The following is a 19,903-nucleotide window of genomic DNA, read 5'->3' as shown; positions in this document are numbered from 1 at the left end:
AGAACAGCCTCCCCTCAGTAAGATTTGGGCACATTTGTTTGAAAAAGGAAGGCTCGGGTTGTGGCTAGTAAGTGGCTGTTTTTTCTCTCTGCCACTCCATTTTGCTGTGGAGTATTAACATAAGATGACTCATGAATAATCCCTTCATTTTGGAAATAGGTGGATAGACTCTGGTTGAAATAGTCTCTTGCATTATCAGACCTAAATCTCTTGATTCTCACTCCAAATTTATTTTGGGTCATGTTTTGGAAGCTAAAAAACACACTATTCACATCTGATTTGGATTTAAGTAAAAAAACCCAAGAAACCCTGGCACAATCATCTATGAATGACACAAACCATCTTGCCCCAAAAATATTAGGAACTGTAGAGGGACCCCAGATGTCACTATGAATCAAGTAAAAGGGAGTAGAACTTCTTTTGTTGCTAATTGGAAAAGATAAACGTTTGTGTTTTGCAAGTTCACAAACATCACAATGAAACTCTTCAACGTTTAATCCTTTTAACAAGGAAGGAAACATGTTTTTCAAAGTTCCAAAAAAAGGGTGTCCAAAACGAAAATGATAAAGCCAGATTTTGATATTACTTATGTTGTTGGATGTCTTAAGATAGTATAGTCCATCCTTCTCCTTAGCAAGTCCAATCCTCTTCCCCGAACCCTGGTCCTGAAATTCACAGTAAGAGGGATAAAAAGTCACATTGTAGTTCATGTCTCTAGTAAGTCTTTGTATAGATATCAGATTAGTAGACAATCTAGGAACATGAAGAACATTTTTAAGAATGAATGAGGGATTAATTTGAACATCTCCTAATCCTACCACTGTAGTAAGTGAACCATATGCAATAGTAATTTTTTTAGTACCAGGACATAGGGTATATGTACTAAACTTTTATGAAGAATGTGTCATGTGGTCTGTGGCTCCTGAGTCAATGACCCAAAAACTCTTAATGAACTTATCTGAGACATTTAATCCATGAGAATTAGAGACTTTACCTGCACCAGAGTCCTTACCTGAGTGTGCCAAGGAGTATACACCAGTAGCCTTTTTAAGAGTTCCCAATAGGCTTCTCAGTTTCTCAATCTCTTTTTTATCCAACTCTCCTTGTTCCTGAGACTTCTCCTGGTTTAACTCCATTGCAGTCATGTGAGCTTGTCCTTGATTTCTTGGCTGTCCTCCTTTACAACCCCATTCTTTGCTTGAAGTTGAAGGTTTTCCATGTAGTTTCCAGCAACGATCTCTGGTGTGTCTTGGCTTCTTGCAATAGGTGCACTAAAGATTGTCGTGATTTGAAGTTTTAGTCAAATCACCTTTCCCATTCTCACTGACTGGTAATTGTTCTAAGCTTTGGTTCTTCCCACCATTAGAGACCATAGCAGATCCTTCTACATGCACACTGTCAAGCATCACTCCTCTTCTGCTCTCTTCTGCTCTAACCATGGATATCACTTCATTTAAAGAAGGCAGATTCTGTTTTCCCAGAATTTGGACTCTGACTTGATCAAACTCAACATTCAGTCCAGCAAGAAAATCATAGACTCGATCTTTTTCAATAAATTTCTTCAAAGTTGTTGCATCTTCACTGCATTTCATTTCTATGCACCGGTAGTGATCCATCTCTTGCCAAAGATTTTTAAGAAGAATAGCATACTCTATGACTGACTTATTCCCTTGTTTGAGAGCTGCAGTCTTGATCTTGACCTCATAGACTTGAGTAGCATCTTTAACTTTGGAATAGGTTTGACAAATTGATTCCCAAATGTCTTTGGCCGTGGACAAAAACATACAAGTGTCACTAATATCTGGCGTCATAAAATTCCACAGCCATGACATAACCATAGAATCCTCTTCATCCCAAGCCTCAAATTTTGGATCTCCTTTCTCAGGACCAGTGCCAAGAAGATGGCTCAATTTTCCTTTCCCTTTTAGAAAGGTTTGAACCAACTGAGACCACTTCAAGTAGTTCTTTCCATTCAACCTGTATGCAGCTTGGATATTCTGTAATTTCGTTGTGGTTTGACCAGTTGTTACTTCTCCAAATCGAGTAGTAACTGCAGATTTTGCTATTTCTGACATGATTACCTTTCTCAGGACTGAAATAGTATAGGCAATGAAGGCCAAAAAGGAACAAAATAAAAGTATAACAGACTTAACAAAATTTGGCTATGAAGGCCTAAAACAAAATTCAGCATTGAAAGCTGAGAAATTTTCTTCCCAAGAAGAGTCTAAAGCTCTGATACCATGTGAAAAAATGAGAGTATATTGAAAACTTATGTATTGAATCATACAAACACCATAGATTTAAATACAGCTAGCTAGAGAGTAAACTAAGAAACTAAATATTCCTAAATCTAATCCCTATAATCAAGGAATTATCTATCCTGATATTCTGTCCTTAATTCTAAAGATACAAATTCTCAATTTTAGGGAGATACAGATATATACAGATTACAATAAGTAGATTACAAAATACAACCACTTGTAACTAAATGTTTTCCCACACTTGTAAATTCATACAATGGTCCCTTAAGCCTTCACGTGAAGTTTCATGGCAAGACGACTCGTTTTCTATTTTTCACCATTTTCAAAACTTTTTGCGGTTTGGGATTTTTTAAAAGTTTTTCAGAAGGAGTTTTGGCCCCAAACTTGGTAGAAGTGATCCTTGTATTTTTATTGGCATGCACAAAAAAATTCAGCTAAAAACTCGAAGTGTACAAGATTTTGTGACCATTTGGAAAAAGTGTCCCCATTTCAGACACTTTAATGGCTATTGGTAGCAAACCTGTAAAATCTCAACTGCTCTGTAAGGGGGTGGGAGTTCTCAAGGTTTGATGAGGGATAGGGGGCCAATATAAGGGCCAAGTACCAGCACCCATCGAACATCATGTGCGTACACCCCCCCGGCCCGCCCGATCGCCGGAACCCCAATGTCGCCGGTCAGGTTCTCCGACGATGCTCCGGTGATTGTGCCCCGACGAAGAAAATGCGGCACGAGCACATGCCTTAGCCCAGTATGTGCTACCGTAACCTTCGGTCTGGTCCAATCTTAGACTGGGAATGAACTCCATATGCCTAAGTCAACCCACGAAACGAACGTGCGGGTGCTCAGCCAGCCAGAAGGGCGGGACGCGCAAGCCGGGGATCGACCGGGTCCCTCTCTGCTTGCTACCGATCATACTACCACAACCCTCAGTCTGGTCCAATCTTAGACTGGGAATGAACTCCGTATGCCTAAGCCAACCGATGAAACGAGCGGGCGGACAGGCAGCCACTAAGCCGACTAGAGAGACGAGATGCGCAAGTCGTGGATCGATAGGGTGGTAGGTGGGTTTAGGCACATCTTCATACTTCTACATGCCACTGCCATTTTTATGGCATGTAAATTCATACAATGGTCTCTTAAGCCTTCACGTGAAGTTTCATGGCAAGACGACTCGTTTTCTATTTTTCATGATTTTTGAAACTTTTTACAGTTCAGGATTTTTTAAAATTTTTTCGGAAAGAGTTTTCACCCCATACTTGGTAGACATGATCCTTGTATTTTTATTGGCATGCATAAAACAATTCAGCTAAAAACTCAAAGTGTACAAGATTTTGGGACCATCTGAAAAAAGTGTCCTCATTTCAGACACTTTAATTGCTATTGGCAGCAAACCTGTAAAATCTCAAATGCTCTTTTTGATGAGGGATAGGGGGCCAACATAAGGGCCAAGTACCAGCACCCATCACACATCAAGTGCGCACACCCCCCGGCCCCCTCAATCGTCGGAACCCCAATGCCGCCGGTTAGGTTCTCCAGTGATGCTCCGGCGATGGAACCCCGACAAAGAAAAATGTGGCACGAGCACATGCCCGAGCCCAGCATGTGCTGCCACAACCCTCGGTCTGATCCGATCTTAGATTGGGAATGAACTCCGTATGCTTAGACTGGGAATAAACTCCGTATGCCTAAGTCAACCCACGAAACGAGCGTGCGGGCGCTCAGCGGGTCAGAGGGGCGAGATGCGCAAGCCGGGGATCGATCGGGTCCCCTTTTGCATGCTACCGATCTTGCTGCCGGAACCCTCGATCTAGTCCAATCTTAGACTGGGAATGAACTCCGTATGCCTAAGCCAACCGACAAAACGAACGGGCGGGCGGGCACTACGCTGGCCAGAGAAATGGGATGTGCAAGTCATGGATCGATAGGGTGGTAGGTAGGTTTAGGCACATCTTCATATTTCTGTGTGCCAATGCCATTTTTATGGCTTGTAGATTCATACAATGGTCTCTTAAGCCTTCACGTGAAGTTTCATGGCAAGATGACTCGTTTTCTATTTTTCACAATTTTCAAAACTTTTTGAGGTTCGGGATTTTTTAAAATTTTTTCGAAAGGAGTTTTGGCCCCAACCTTAGTAGACGTGATCCTTGTAATTTTGTTGGCATGCACAAAAAAATTCAGCTAAAAACTCGAAGTGTACAAGATTTTGTGACCATTTGAAAAAAGTGTCCCCATTTCAGACATTTTAATGGCTACTGGCAGCAACCCTTTAAAATCTCAAATGCTCCTTAAGGGGTGTGAGTTCTTGAGGTTTGATGAGGGATAGGGGGCCAATATAAGGACCAAGTACCAACAACCATCGTACATCATGTGCGCACACCCCCCGACCCACCCGATCGTCGAAACCAAAATGCCACCGGTCAGGTTCTCTGGTGATGCTTCGGTGATGGTGCCCCGACGAAGAAAAATGCGGCACCAGCACATGCTGAGCCCAGCATGTGCTGTCGCAACCCTCGGTCCGATCCGATCTTAGACTGGGAATGAACTCCACATGCTTAGACTGAGAATGAACTCCGTAAGCCTAAGTCAACCCACGAAACGAGCGTGCGGGCACTCAGCCGGCCAGAGGGGCGGGATGCACAAGCCGGGGATCGACCGGGTCCCCCTCTGTGCGCTGCAGATCCTGCTGCCGCAACCCTCCTTCAGGTCCAATCTTAGAGTGGGAATGAACTCCGTATGCCAAAGCCAACCGATGAAACGAGCGGGCGGGCGGGCGGGCACTATGTCGGTCAGAGAGACAGGATGCGTAAGCCGAGGATCGACCGGTCCCCCTCTGCATGCTGCCGATCCTACTACCGTAACCCTCGGTTCAGTCTAATCTTAGACTGGGAATGAACTCCGTATGCCTAAGCCAACCGACAAAACGAACGGGCGGGCGACGGTCAGGCACGACACCGGCCTGAGAGACCGACTGCGCAAGCCGTGGATCGATAGGGTGGTAGGTGAGTTTAGACACATCTTCATATTTCTGCATGCCAATGCCATTTCTATGGCTTGTAAATTCATAGAATGGTCCCTTAAGCCTTCACGTGAAGTTTCATGGCAAGACGACTCGTTTTCTATTTTTCATGATTTTCAAAACTTTTTGCGGTTTGGGAATTTTTAAAATTTTTTCGGAAGGAGTTTTGGCCCCAAACTTGGTAGACGTGATCCTTGTATTTTTATTGGTGTGCACAAAAAAATTCAGCTAAAAACTCGAAGTGTACAAGATTTTGTGACCATTTGGAAAAAGTGTCCCTATTTCAGACACTTTAATCGCTATTGGAAGCAAACCTGTAAAATCTCAAATGCTCTGTAAGGGGGTGTGAGTTCTTGAGGTTTGATGAGGGATAGGGTGCCAATATAAGGGCCAAGTACCAGCACCCATCGCACATCATGTGCGCACACCCCCCGGCCCCCCCGATCGCCAGAACCCCAATGCCGTTGGTCAGGTTCTCCGACGATGCTCCGGCGATGGTGCCCCGGTGAGGAAAAATATGGCACCAGCTCATGCTCGAGCCCAAAATGTGCTGCTGCAACCCTCGGTCTGATCCGATCTTAGACTAGGAACGAACTCGGTATGCCTAAGCCAACCGACGAAACGAGCGGGCGGGTACTACGTCGGCTAGAGAGATGGGATGCATAAGCCGTGGATCGATAGGGTGGCAAGTGGGTTTAGGCGCATCTTCATATTTCTACGTGCCAATGCCATTTTTATGGCTTGGAAATTCATACAATGGTCCCTTAAGCCATCGCGTGAAGTTTCTTGGCAAGACGACTCGTTTTCTATTTTTCATGATTTTTGAAATTTTTTGCGGTTCGAGATTTTTTAAATTTTTTCGAAAGGATTTTTGGCCCCAAACTTGGTAGATGTGATCTTTGTATTTTTGTTGGCATGCACAAAAAAATTTAGCTAAAGACTTGAAGTGTACAAGATTTTGTGACCATTTGAAAAAACTGTCCCCATTTTAGACACTTTAATGGCTACTGGCAACAAACCTATAAAATCTCAAACGCACTTTAAGGGGTTGTGAGTTCTCGAGGTCTGACGAGGGATAGGGGGCCAACAAAAGGGCCAACTACCAGCACCCATCGCACATCATGTGCGCACACCCCCCCGCCCCCCCGATCGCCGAAACCCCAATGTCATCGGTCAGGTTCTCCGGCGATGCTCCGGTGATGGTGCCCCAACGAAAAAAATGTGGCACCAGCACATGCCCGAGCCCAACATGTGCTGCTGCAACCCTCGGTCCAGTCTGATCTTAGACTGGGAATGAACTCGATCTGCCTAAGCCAACCGACGAAACGAACGGGCAAGCGGGCGGGCGGGCACTACACCGGCCATAGAGATGGGATGCACAACCCATGGATCGATAGGGTGGTAGGTGGGTTTAGGTACATCTTCATATTTCTGCGTGCCAATGCCATTTTTATGGCTTGTAAATTCATACAATGGTCCCTTAAGCCTTCACATGAAGTTTCATGGCAAGACGACTCGTTTTCTATTTTTCATGATTTTTGAAACTTTTTATGATTTGAGATTTTTTAAAATTTTTTTGGAAGGATTTTTGGCCCCAAACTTGGTAGACATGATTTTTTTATTTTTGTTGGCATGCACAAAAAAATTCAGCTAAAAACTAGAAGTGTATAGGATTTTGTGATCATTTGAAAAAACTGTCCCCATTTTAGACACTTTAATGGCTACTGGCAGCAAACCTGTAAAATCTCAAATGCTCTTTAAGGGGGTGTGAGTTCTCCAGGTTTGATGAGGGATAGGGGGCCAATATAAGGGCCAAGTACCAGCACCCATCACACATCATGTGCGCACATCCCCTCTGGCCCACCCGATCATCGGAACCCCAATACCGCCGGTCAGGTTCTCCGATGATGCTTTGGCGATGTGCCTCGACGAAGAAAAATGCAGCACCAGCACATGCTCGAGGCCAGCATGTGCTGCCGCAACCCTCGGTCCATTCCGATCTTAGACTGCGAATGAACTCTGTATGCTCCGACTGGGAATGAACTTCGTATGCCTAAGTCAACCCATGAAACGAGCGTGCGGGTGCTCAACCGGCTAGAGGGGCAAGATGCACAAGCCGGGGATCGGCTAGGTCCCCCTCTGTGCGCTGCCGATCCTGCTACCACAACCCTTGGTTTGGTTCGATCTTAGACTGGGAATGAACTTTGTATGCCTAAGCCAACCGATGAAATGAGCGGGTGGGCGGGCACTATGCCGGCCAGAGAGACGGGATGCGCAAGCTGTGGATCGATAGGGTGGTAGGTGGGTTTAGGCACATCTTCATATTTCTACATGCCAATGCCATTTTTGTGGCTTGTAAATTCATACAATGGTCCCTTAAGCCTTCACATGACGTTTCATGGCAAGATGACTCGTTTTTATTTTTCATAATTTTTGAAACTTTTTGTGGTTCAGGATTTTTTAAAATTTTTTCGGAAGGATTTTTGGCCCCAAACTTAGTAGACATGGTCCTTGTATATTTTTTGGCATGCACAAAAAATTTCAGCTAAAAACTAGAAGTCTAGAAGATTTTGTGACCATTTGAAATAAGTGTCCCCATTCCAAAACACTTTAATGGCTACTGGCAGCAAACCTGTAAAATCTCAAATGCCCTTTAAGGGGGTGTGGGTTCTCGAGGTTTGATGAGGGATAGGAGGCCAATATAACACCAAGTACCAACAACCATCACACATCATTTGTGCACACCCCCCCCAGCCCCCCCGATCGTCGGTACCCCAATGCCGCCGATCAGGTTCTCCGGCGATGCTCAGGCGATGGTGACCCGACGAAGAAAAATACGGCACCAGCACATGCCCGAGCCCAGTATGTACTATCGCAACCCTCGGTCTGGTCCGATCTTAGACTGGGAATGAACTCCGTATGCCTAAGCCAACCGACGAAACGAGCGGGCGGGTGGGCGGCGGGCACTATGCCGGCCAGAGAAACGGGATGCGCAAGCCGTGGATCGATAGGATGGTAGGTGGGTTTAGGCACATCTTCATATTTCTACATCCCAATGACATTTTTATGGCTTGTAAATTCATACAATGGCCCCTTAAGCCTTCACGTGAAGTTTCATGGCAAGACGACTCATTTTCTATTTTTCATAATTTTTGAAACTTTTTGTGGTTCGGGATTTGTTAACATTTTTTTGGAAGGATTTTTGGCCCCAAACTTGGTAGACGTGATCCTTCTATTTTTGTTGGCATGCACAAAAAAATTCAGCTAAAAACTCGAAGTGTACAAGATTTTGTGACCATTCGAAAAAAGTGTCCCCATTTTCAAACATTTTAATGGCTACTGGCAGTAAACCTGTAAAATCTCAAATGCTCTTTAAGGGGTGCAAGTTCTCGAGGTTTGATGAGGGATAGGGGGCCAATATAAGGGCCAAGTACCAGCACCCATCACACATCATGTGCGCACACCCCCCCGCCCCCCGATTACCGAAACCCCAATGCCGTCGATTAGGTTCTTCGGTGATGCTCCGGTGATGGTGCCCCGGTGAAGAAAAATACGGCACCAGCACATGCTCGAGCGCAGCATGTGCTACCGCAACCCTCGGTCTGGTCTGATCTTAGACTGCGAATGAACTCCGTATGCCTAAGTCAAACAACGAAATGAGCGTACGAGTGCTCAGCCGGCCAGAGGGGCGAGATGCGCAAGCCGGGGATCGATCGGGTCCCGCTCTGTGTGCTGCTGATTTTACTACCGCAACCCTCAGTCCGGTGTAATCTTAGACTACGAATGAACTCCGTATGCCTAAGTCGAATGATGAAACGAGCGGACAGGCGGGCGGGCAGGCACTACGTCGCCCAGAGAGACGGGATGCACAACCCGTGGATCGATAGGGTGGTAGGTGGGTTTAAGCACATCTTCATATTTCTACATCCCAATGACATTTTTATGGCTTGTAAATTCATACAATGGCCCTTAACCCTTCACGTGAAGTTTTATGGCAAGATGACTCGTTTTCTATTTTTCAAGATTTTGGAAACTTTTTACGTTTCGGGATTTTTTAAAATTTTTTCGAATGGAGTTTTGGCCCCAAACTTGGTGACGTGATCCTTGGATTTTTGTTGGCATGCACAAAAAAATTCAGCCAAAAACTCGAAGTGTACAAGATTTTGTGACCATTTGAAAAAAGTGTCCCCATTTCAGATACTTTAATGGCTACTGGCAACAAACCTGTAAAATCTCAAATGCTCTTTAAGGGGGTGTGAGTTCTTAAGGTTTGATGAGGGATGGGGGGCCAATATAAGGGCCAAGTACCAGTACCCATCACACATCATTTGCGCACACCCCCTAGCCCCTCCGATCGTCGAAACCCCAATGCCACCGGTCAGGTTCTCCGACGACGGTGCCCAGGCGAAGAAAAATGCGGCATCAGCACATGCCCAAGCCCAGCATATGCTGCCGCAACCTTTGGTCCGGTCCGATCTTAGACTGGGAATGAACTCCGTATGCCTAAGTCAACTCACGAAACGAGTGTGTGGGTGCTCAACCGGCCAGAGGGGCGGGATGTGCAAGCCAAGGATCGGTCGGGTCCCCCTCTGCGTGCTGTCGATGTTGCTGCCGCAACCCTCAGTCCAGTTTGATCTTAGACTGAGAATGAACTCCATATGCCTAAGCCAACCAACGAAACGAGCGGGCGGGCGGGCGGGCACTACGTCGGCCAGAGAGACGGGATGCGCAAGCCGTGGATCGATAGGGTGGTTGGTGGGTTTAGGTACATCTTCATTTTTCTACATGCCAATGCCATTTTTATGGCTTGTAAATTCATACAATGGTCCCTTAAGCTTTCACCTGAAGTTTCATGGCAAGACGACTCGTTTTCTATTTTTCATGATTTTCGAAACTTTTTACAGTTCGAGATTTGTTAAAATTTTTTTGGAAGGAGTTTTGGCCCCAAACTTGGTATAGGTGATCCCTGTATTTTTGTTGGCTTGCACAAAAAAATTCAGCTAAAAACTCAAGTGTACAAGATTTTGTGACCATTCGAAAAAAATGTCCCCATTTTCAGACTCTTTAATGGCTACTAGCAGCAAACCTATAAAATCTCAACTGCTCTGTAAGGGGGTGTGAGTTCTCGAGGTTTGATGAGGGATAAGGGGCCAATGTAAGGGCCAAGTACCAGCACCCATCGCACATCATGGGGGCACACCCCCCGGCCCCCCTGATCGTCGGAACCGCACTGCCGCCAGTCAGGTTCTCCGACGATGGTGCCCCGACGAAGAACAATGCTGCACTAGCACATGCCTGAGCCCAGCATGTGCTGCCGTAACCCTCGATCCGGTCCGATCTTAGATTGGGAATGAACTCCGTATGCCTAAGTCAACCAATAAAACGAGTGCGCGGGCACTCAGCCAACCAGTAGGGCGGGATGCGTAAGCCAAGGATCGGTCAGGTCCCCCTCTACGTGCTGTCGATCCTGCTGCCACAACCCTCAGTCTGGTCTGATCTTTGACTTTGAATGACTCCGTATGCCTAAGCCAACCGACGAAATGAGCGGGCGGGTGGGCACTACGTCTGCCAGAGAGACGGGATGCGCAAGCCGTGAATCGATAGGGTGGTAGGTGGGTGTAGGCAAATTTTCATATTTCTACATGCCAATGCCATTTTTATGGCTGTTAAATTCATACAATGGTCCATTAAGCCTTCACGTGCAGTTTCATGGCAAGATGAGTCATTTTTTATTTTTCATGATTTTCGAAACTTTTTACGGTTCGAGATTTTTTAAAATTTTTTTGGAAGGAGTTTTAGCCCCAAACTTAGTAGACGTGATCTTTGTATTTTTTTTGGCATGCACAAAAAAATTCATCTAAAAACTCGAAGTGTACAAGATTTTGTGACCATTTGAAAAAAGTGTCCCCATTTCAGACACAACAGGTGTGCACACCCCCCGGCCCCCCCGATCGTTGGAACCCCAATGTCGTCAGTCAAGTTCTCCAGCAATGCTCTGACGTTGGTGCCCCAACAAAGAAAAATATGGCTGCAGCCCATGCCCGAGCCCAGCATGTACTACCGCAACCCTCGGTCCGATCCGATCTTAGACTGGGAATGAACTCCGTATGCTTAGACTAGGAATGAACTCCATATGCCTAAGTCAACCTACGAAACGAGCTTGCGGGTGCTCAGCCTTCCAGAGGGGTGGGATGCACAAGTCGGGGATCAGTCGGGTCCCCTTCTGCGTGCTGCAGATCCTGCTGCCGTAACCTTCGGTCCGGTCCGATCTTAGACTGGGAAAAAACTCCAAATGCCTAAGCCAATCGACGAAATGAACGGGCAGACGGGCGGGCAGGCACTACGCCGGCCAGAGAAACGGGATGCACAAGCAGTGGATCGATAGGGTGGTAGGTGGGTTTAGGCACATCTTCATATTTTTGAGTGCCAATGCCATTTTTATGGCTTGTAAATTCATACAATGGTCCGTTAAGCCTTCTCATGAAGTTTCATGGCAAGACGACTCGTTTTTTATTCTTCACGATTTTCAAAACTTTTTGCGGTTCAAGATTTTTTAAAATTTTTTCAGAAGAAGTTTTGGCCCCAAACTTGGTATACGTAATCCTTGTATTTTTGTTGGCATGCAAAAAAAAATTCAGCTAAAAACTCGAAGTGTACAAGATTTTGTGACCATTTGAAAAAAGTATCCCCATTTCGGACACTTTAATTGCTACTGGCAGCAAACCTGTAAAATCTCAAATGCTCTTTAAGGGGGTGTGAGTTTTCGAGGTTTGATGAGGGATGGGGGGCCAATATAAGGGCCAAGTACCAGCACCCATCGCACATCATGTGCGCACACCACCCCCCCGGCCCCTCCGATCGCCGGAACCCTAATACCGCCGGCCAGGTTCTCCGACGATGGTGCTCCGACGAAGAAAAATGTGACACCAGCAGATGCTTGAGCCCAACATGTGCTGCCGCAACCCTTGATTTGGTCCGATCTTAGACTAGGAATGAACTCCGTATGCTTAGACTGGGAATGAACTCCGTATGCCTAAGTCAACCCATGACACGAGCATAGGGCGCTCAGCCGGCTAGAGGGGCGGGATGCGCAAGCCGGGGATGGTCGGGTCCCCCTCTGTGTGCTGTCAATCTTGCTGCTGCAACCCTCAAACCAGTCTGATATTAGTCTGGGAATGAAATCTGTATGCCTAAGCCAACTGATGAAACGAGCGGGCGGGCACTACGTCGGCCAGAGAGACGGGATGCGCAAGCCATGGATCGATAGGGTGGTAGGTGAGTTTAGGCAGAGCTTCATATTCCAGCATGCCAATGGCATTTTTATGGCTTGTAAACTCATACAATGGTCCCTTAAGCCTTCACATGAAGTTTCACGGCAAGACGACTCGTTTTCTATTTTTCACGATTTTTGAAACTTTTTACAGTTCTTGATTTTTTAAAATTTTTTTGGAAAGATTTTTAGCCACAAGCTTGGTATACGTGATCCTTGTATTTTTGTTGGCATGCACAAAAAAATTCAGCTAAAAACTCGAAGTGTACAAGATTTTGTGACCATTTGAAAAAAGTGTCCCCATTTCAGACACTCTAATTGCTACTGGCAGCAAACCTGTAAAATCTCAAATGCTCTTTAAGGGGGTGTGAGTTCTCGAGGTTTGATGAGGGATAGGGGGCCAATATAAGGGCCATGTACCAGCACCCATCGCACATCATGTACACACACCCCCCTCGGCCCCCCCGATCATCGGAACCCCAATGCCGTCGATCAGGTTCTCCGACGATGCTCCGGTGATGGTGCCCCGGCGAAGAAAAATGTGGCACCAGCACATGCTCGAGCCCAGCATGTGCTATCGTAACCCTCGATCCGGTCCAATCTTAGATTGGGAATGAACTCCATATGCTTAGACTAGGAATGAACTCCGTATGCCTAAGTCAACCCACGAAACGAGCGTGCAGGCGCTCAGCTGGCCAGAGGGGCGGGATGCGCAAGCTGAGGATCGGTCGGGTCCCCCTCTGTGTGCTGCCAATCTTGCTGCCGCAACCCTCGGTTCGGTTCGATCTTAGATTGGGAATGAACTCCGTATGCCTAAGCCAACCATCGAAACATGCGGGCGGGCGGGCAGGCATTATGCCGGCCAGAGAGACGGGATACGTAAGCCGTGGATCGGTAGGGTGGTAGGTGGGTTTAGGCACATCTTCATATTTCTGTGTACCAATGCCATTTTTATGGATTGTAAATTCATACAATGGTCCCTTAAGCCTTCACGTGAAGTTTCATGGCAAGACGACTCGTTTTCTATTTTTCACGATTTTCAAAACTTTTTGCGGTTCAGGATGTTTTAAAATTTTTTCGGGAGGAGATTTGGCCCCAAACTTGGTAGACCTGATCCTTGTATTTTTGTTGGCATGCACAAAAACATTCAGCTAAAAACTCGATGTGTACAAGATTTTGTGACCATTTGAAAAAAGTGTCCGCATTTCAAACACTTTAATGGTTACTGGCAGCAAACCTATAAAATCTCAAATGCTTTTTAAGGGGGTGTGAGTTCTCGAGGTTTGAAGAGGGATAGGGGGCCAATATAAGGGCCAAGTACCAGCACCCATCGTACATCATGTGCGCACAACCCCCCGGGCCCCCCCGATCATTGGAACCCCAATGCCATCGGTCAGGTTCTTCGGTGATGCTCTGGCGATGGTGCCCCGACGAAGAAAATGCGGCACCAGCACATGCTCGAGCCTAGAATGAACTCCGTATGCTTAGACTGGGAATGAACTCCGTATGCCTAAGTCAACCCACGAAACGAGCGTGCGGGCGTTCAGTCGGCCAGAGAGGCGGGATGCGCATGCCGGGGATTGGCTGGGTGCCACTCTGCGTGCTGCCGATCCTACTTTTGCAACCCTCGATCTAGTCTGATCTTAGACTGGGAATGAACTCCGTATGCCTAAGCCAACCAATGAAATGAGCGAGCGAGCGGGCAGACAGGCACTACGTCGGCCAGAGAGACGGGATGCGCAAGCCATGGATCGATAGGGTGGTAGGTGGGTTTATGCACATCATCATATTTCTCCATGCCAATGCCATTTTTATGGCTTGTAAATTCATACAATGGTCCCTTAAGCCTTCACGTAAAGTTTCATGGCAAGACGACTCGTTTTCTATTTTTCATGATTTTCAAAACTTTTTACGGTTCAAGATTTTTTAAAATCTTTTCGGAAGGATTTATGGCCCCAAACTTAGTAGAGGTGATACTTGTATTTTTTTTGGTATGCATAAAAAAATTCAGCTAAGAACTCGAATTGTACAAGATTTTGTGACCATTTGAAAAAAGTGTCCCCATTTTAGACACTTTAATGGCTACTAGCAGCAAACCTGTAAAATTTGAAATGCTCTTTAAGGGCGTGTGAGTTCTCGAGGTTTGATGAGGGATAGTAGGCCAATATAAGGGCCATGTACCAGCACCCATCACACATCATGTGTGCACACCCCACCGGCCCTACCGATCGACGGAACCCCAATGCCGCCGGTCAGGTTCTCCGACGATGCTCCGGCGATGGTGCCCCAGAGAAGAAAAATGCGGCACCAACACATGCCCGAGCCCAACTTGTGCTGCCACAACCCTTGGTCCAGTCCGATCTTAGACTGGGAATGAACTCCGTATGCTTAGATTGGGAATCAACTCTGTATGCCTTAGTCAATCAACGAAATGAGCGTGCGGGCGTTCAGCCGGCCAGAGGGGCGGAATGCGCAAGCCGGGGACCGGCTGCATCCCCCTTTACGTGCTGCCGATCCTACTGCCATGACCCTCAGCGCGGTCCAATCTTAGACTAGGAATGAACTCCGTATGCCTAAGCCAATCGACGAAATGAGTGGGCGGGCACTACGCAGGCTAGAGAGGCGGGATGCGCAAGTCGTGGATCGATAGGGTGGTAGGTGGGTTTAGGCACATCTTCATATTGCTGCATGCCAATTCCATTTTTATGGCTTGTAAATTCATACAATGGTCCCTTAAGCCTTCACGTGAAGTTTCATGGCAAGACGACCTGTTTTCTATTTTTCATGATTTTTGAAACTTTTTACGATTTGGGATTTTTTAAAATTTTTTCGGAAGGGGTTTTGGCCCCAAACTTGGTAGACGTGATCCTTGTGTTTTCTTTGGCATGCACAAAAAAATTCAGCTAAAAACTCGAAGTGTACAAGATTTTGTGACCATTTGAAAAAAGTGTCCCCATTTCAGACACTTTAATGGCTATGGCAGCAAACCTGTAAAATCTCAAATGCTCTTTAAGGGGGTGTGAGTGCTCGAGGTTTCATGAGGGATAGGGGGCCAACATATGGGCCAAGTACCAGCATCCATCGCCCATCATGTGCGCACACCCCCCCGGCCCCCTCGATCGTCGGATCCCCAACGTCGCCGGTCAGGTTCACCGGTGATGCTCCGACGATGATGCCCCGACGAAGAGAAATGTGGCACCAGCACATGCCCGAGCTCAGTATGTGCTGCCACAACCCTCGTTCTGGTTCGATCTTAGACTGGGAATTAACTCCGTATGCTTAGACTGGGAATGAACTCTGTCTGCCTAAGTCAACCCACGAAACGAGCGTGCGGGCGTTCAGCCAGCCAGAGTGGCAAGATGCGCAAGCTGGGGATCAACCAGGTCCCCCTCTACGTGCTGCTGATCCTGCTACTGTATCCCTCGGTCTACTTCGATCTTAGACTGGGAATGGACTCCGTACGCCTAAGCCAACTGACGAAATGAGCGGCCGGGCACTACGTCGGCCAGAGAGACGGGATGCGAAAGCCGTGGATCGATAGGGTGGTAGGTTAGTTTAGGCACATCTTCATTTTTTGCATGCCAATGCCATTTTTATGGCTTGTAAATTCATACAATGGTCCCTTAAGCCTTCACATGAAGTTTCATGGCGAGACGACTCGTTTTCTATTTTTGATGATTTTTGAAACTTTTTGGGGTTTGGGATTTTTTAAAATTTTTTCAGAAGGATTTTTGGCCCAAACTTGGTAGACGTGATCCTTGTATCTTTTTTGGCATGCACAAAAAAATTCAACAAAAAACTCGAAGTGTACAAGATTTTGTGACCTTTTGAAAAAAGTGTCCCCATTTCAGAAACTTTAATGGCTACTGGCAGCAAACTTGTAAAATCTCAAATGCTCCTTAAGGGAGTGTGAGTTCTCGAGGTTTGATGACGGATAGGAGGCCAATATAACGGCCAAGTACCAGCACCCATCGCACATAATGTGCACACACCCCCCCCCGGCCCCTTCAGTCGTCGGAACCCCAATGCCACCGGTCAGGTTATTCGGCGATGCTCTAGCGATGCTGCCCCGGTGAAGAAAAATGCGACACCAGCAAATGCCCAAGCCCAGTATGTTTTGCCACAACCCTCGGTCTGATCCGATCTCAGACTGGGAATGAACTACGTATGCTTAGACTGGAATGAACTCCGTATGCCTAAGTCAACCCACGAAACGAGCGTACCGGCGCTCAGTCAGCCAGAGGGGTAAGATGCGCAAGTCGGGGATCGGTCGGGTCCCCCTCTGCGTGCTGCCGATCCTGCTACCGCAACCCTCCATCCGGTCTGATCTTAGATTGAGAATGAACTCCGTATGCCTAAGCCAACCGACGAAACGAGCGGGCAGGCGGGCGGGCGCCACTTCGGCCAGAGAGACGGGATGCGCTAGCCGTGGATCGATAGGGTGGTAGGTGGGTTTAGGCGCACCTTCATATTTCTACGTGCCAATGCCATTTTTATGGCTGGTAAATTCATAAAAAGGTGGCTTAAGCCTTCACGTGAAGTTTCATGGCAAGACGACTCGTTTTATATTTTTCATGATTTTCGAACCATTTTGCGGTCGAGATTTTTAAACTTTTTTCGGAAGGAGTTTTGGTGCCAAACTTGGTAGACGTGATCCTTGTATTTTTTTTGGCATGCACAAAAAAATTCAGCAAAAAACTCAAAGTGTACAAGATTTTGTGATGATTTGAAAAAAGTGTTTCCATTTCAGACACTTTAATGGCTACTGGCAGCAAACCTGTAAAATCTCAAATGCTCTTTAAGGGGTGTGAGTTCTCGAGGTTTGATGAGGGATAGGGGGCCAATATAAGGGCCAAGTACCAGCACCCATCGCACATCATGTGCGCACACCCTCCGGCCCCCCGATCACCGGAACCCCAATGCCGTCGATCAGGCTCTCTGACGATGGTGCCCCGAGGAAGAAAAATACGGCACCAGCACATGCTCGAGCCCAGCATGTGCTGCCGTAGCCCTCTGTCCAGTGCGATCTTAGACTGGGAATGAACTCCGTATGCTTAAGTCAACCCACAAAATGAGCATGCGGATGTTCAGCCGACCGGAGGGGCAAGATGTGCAAGTCACGGATCGACTGGGTCCCCCTCTACGTGCTGTCGATCTTGCTGCCGCAACCCTCCATTTGGTCCCATCTTAGACTGGGAATGAACTCCGTATGCCTAAGCCAACCGATGAAACGAGCGGGCAGGCAGGCACTACGCTGGCCAGAAAGGCAGGATGCGCAAGTCGTGGATCGATAGGGTGGTAGGTGGGTTTAGGCACATCTTCATATTTCTGCGTGCCAATGCCATTTTTATGGCTGGTAAATTCACACAATGGTCCCTTAAGAATTCACGTGAAGTTTCATGGCAAGACTACTCGTTTTCTATTTTTCACGATTTTCAAAACTTTTTATGGTTCCAGATTTTTTAAAATTTTTTCAGAAGGAGTTTTGGCCCCAAACTTGGTAAACGTGATCCTTTTATTTTTTTTGGCATGCACAAAAAAATTCAGCTAAAAACTCAAAGTGTACAATATTTTGTGACCATTTGAAAAAAGTATCCCCATTTCAGACAGTTTAATGGCTACTAGCAGCAAACCTATGAAATCTGAAATGCTCTTTAAGGGGGTGTGAGTTCTCGAGGTTTAATGAGTTATAGGGGGCCAATATAAGGGCCAAGTACCAGCACCCATCGCACATCATGGGCGCACACCCCCCCGATCGCCGAAACCTCAATGTCGCCGATCAGGTTCTCAGACGATGGAGCCCCGACAAAGAAAAATGTGGCACCAGCACATGCCCGAGCCCAGCATGTGCTGCCACAACCCTCGGTCCGGTCCGATCTTAGATTGGGAATGAACTTCGTATGCTTAGACTGGGAGTGAACTCCGTATGCCTAAGTCAACCCACGAAAGGAGCGTACGGGCGCTCAGCCAGCCAGAGGGGCGAGATCCGCAAGCCGGGGATAGACCGGGTCCCCCTTTGTGTGCTGCCGATCCTGCTACCGTAACCCTCCATCCGGTCTGATCTTAGACTGGGAATGAACTCTGTATGCCTAAGCCAACCGATGAAACAATTGGGCGGGCGGGCGAGCACTACGTCGGCCAGAGAGACGGGATGCGCAAGCCGTGGATCGATAGGGTGGTAGGTGGGTTTAGGCACATCTTCATATTTCTGTGTGCCAAAGAAATTTTTATGGCTGGTAAATTCATACAATGGTCCCTTAAGCCTTCACGTGAAGTTTCATGGCAAGACTACTCGTTTTCTATTTTTCATGATTTTCAAAACTTTTTACGGTTCGGGGTATTTTAAAATTTTTTCGGAAGCAGTTTTGGCCCCAAACTTGGTAGACGTGATCCTTGTATTTTTGGTGGCATGCACAAAAAAAATCAGCTAAAAACTCGAAGTGTACAAGATTTTGTGACCATTTGAAAAAAGTGTTCCCATTCCAGACACTTTAATGGCTACTGGCAGCAAACCTGTAAAATCTCAAATGCTCTTTAATGGGGTGTGAGTTCTCAAGGTTTGATGAGGGATAGGGGGCCAATATAAGGGCCAAGTACCAGCACCCATCGCATATCAAGTGTGCACACCCCCCGGCCTCCCCGATCGTCGGAACCCCAAAGCCGTCGGTCAGGTTCTCCGACGATGCTCCGACGATGGTGCCCCGGCAAAGAAAAATGTGGCACCAGCACATGCCCAAGCCCAGCATGTGCTGCCATAACCCTCGGTCTGATCCGATCTTAGACTGGGAATGAACTTCGTATGCGTAAGCCAACCGACGAAACGAATAGGTGGGCAGGCGGGCGGGCACTATGCCAACCTGAGAGACGGGATGCGCAAGCCGTGGATCGATAGGGTGGTAGGTGGGTTTAGGCACATCTTCATATTTCTGCATGCCAATGCCATTTTTATGGCTTGTAAATTCATACAGTGGTCCCTTAAGCCTTCACGTGAAGTTTCATGGCAAGACGACTCGTTTTCTATTTTTCACGATTTTTGAAACTTTTTACGGTTCGGGATTTTTTAAAATTTTTTCAGAAGGAGTTTTGGCCCCAAACTTGGTAGACGTGATCCTTCTATTTTTATTGGTATGCATAAAAACAATTTGCTAAAAACTCGAAGTGTACAAGATTTTGTGACCATTTGAAAAAGGTGTCCCCATTCTAGACACCTTAATGGCTACAGGTAGCAAACCTGTAAAATCTCAAATGCTCTTTGAGGGGGTGTGAGTTCTCGAGCGATGCCGATCCTGCTACCACAACCCTCCATCCGGTCCGATCTTAGACTAGGAATGAACTCCGTATGCCTAAGCCAACCG

The 19,903-nt window shown here is 46.9% G+C and overlaps 1 protein-coding gene across 1 annotated transcript in view; it reads right to left on the bottom strand.

Annotated features, from left to right (window-relative positions):
- Positions 1-855: 855 nt before the first annotated feature.
- Positions 856-19,903, bottom strand: part of LOC149516812 (uncharacterized) — a 30,985-nt gene continuing 11,937 nt past the window's right edge. Inside the window, exons 2-3 of the mRNA XM_089765223.1 lie at positions 2,180-2,232; positions 856-2,092 (exon numbers count right to left, since the gene is read on the bottom strand). Coding sequence (XP_089621349.1) covers positions 1,272-2,092; positions 2,180-2,232 — 874 coding nt within the window. The 3' untranslated portion in view covers positions 856-1,271. The remainder of the gene's footprint in view (positions 2,093-2,179; positions 2,233-19,903) is intronic.

The sequence above is a fragment of the Durio zibethinus genome, chromosome 9 (genome assembly GCF_047325235.1).
Source record: "Durio zibethinus cultivar Kanyao isolate XHJ-2024 chromosome 9, ASM4732523v1, whole genome shotgun sequence".
Lineage (NCBI taxonomy): Eukaryota > Viridiplantae > Streptophyta > Magnoliopsida > Malvales > Malvaceae > Durio > Durio zibethinus.
This window is presented reverse-complemented; position numbering and strand designations above follow the sequence as displayed.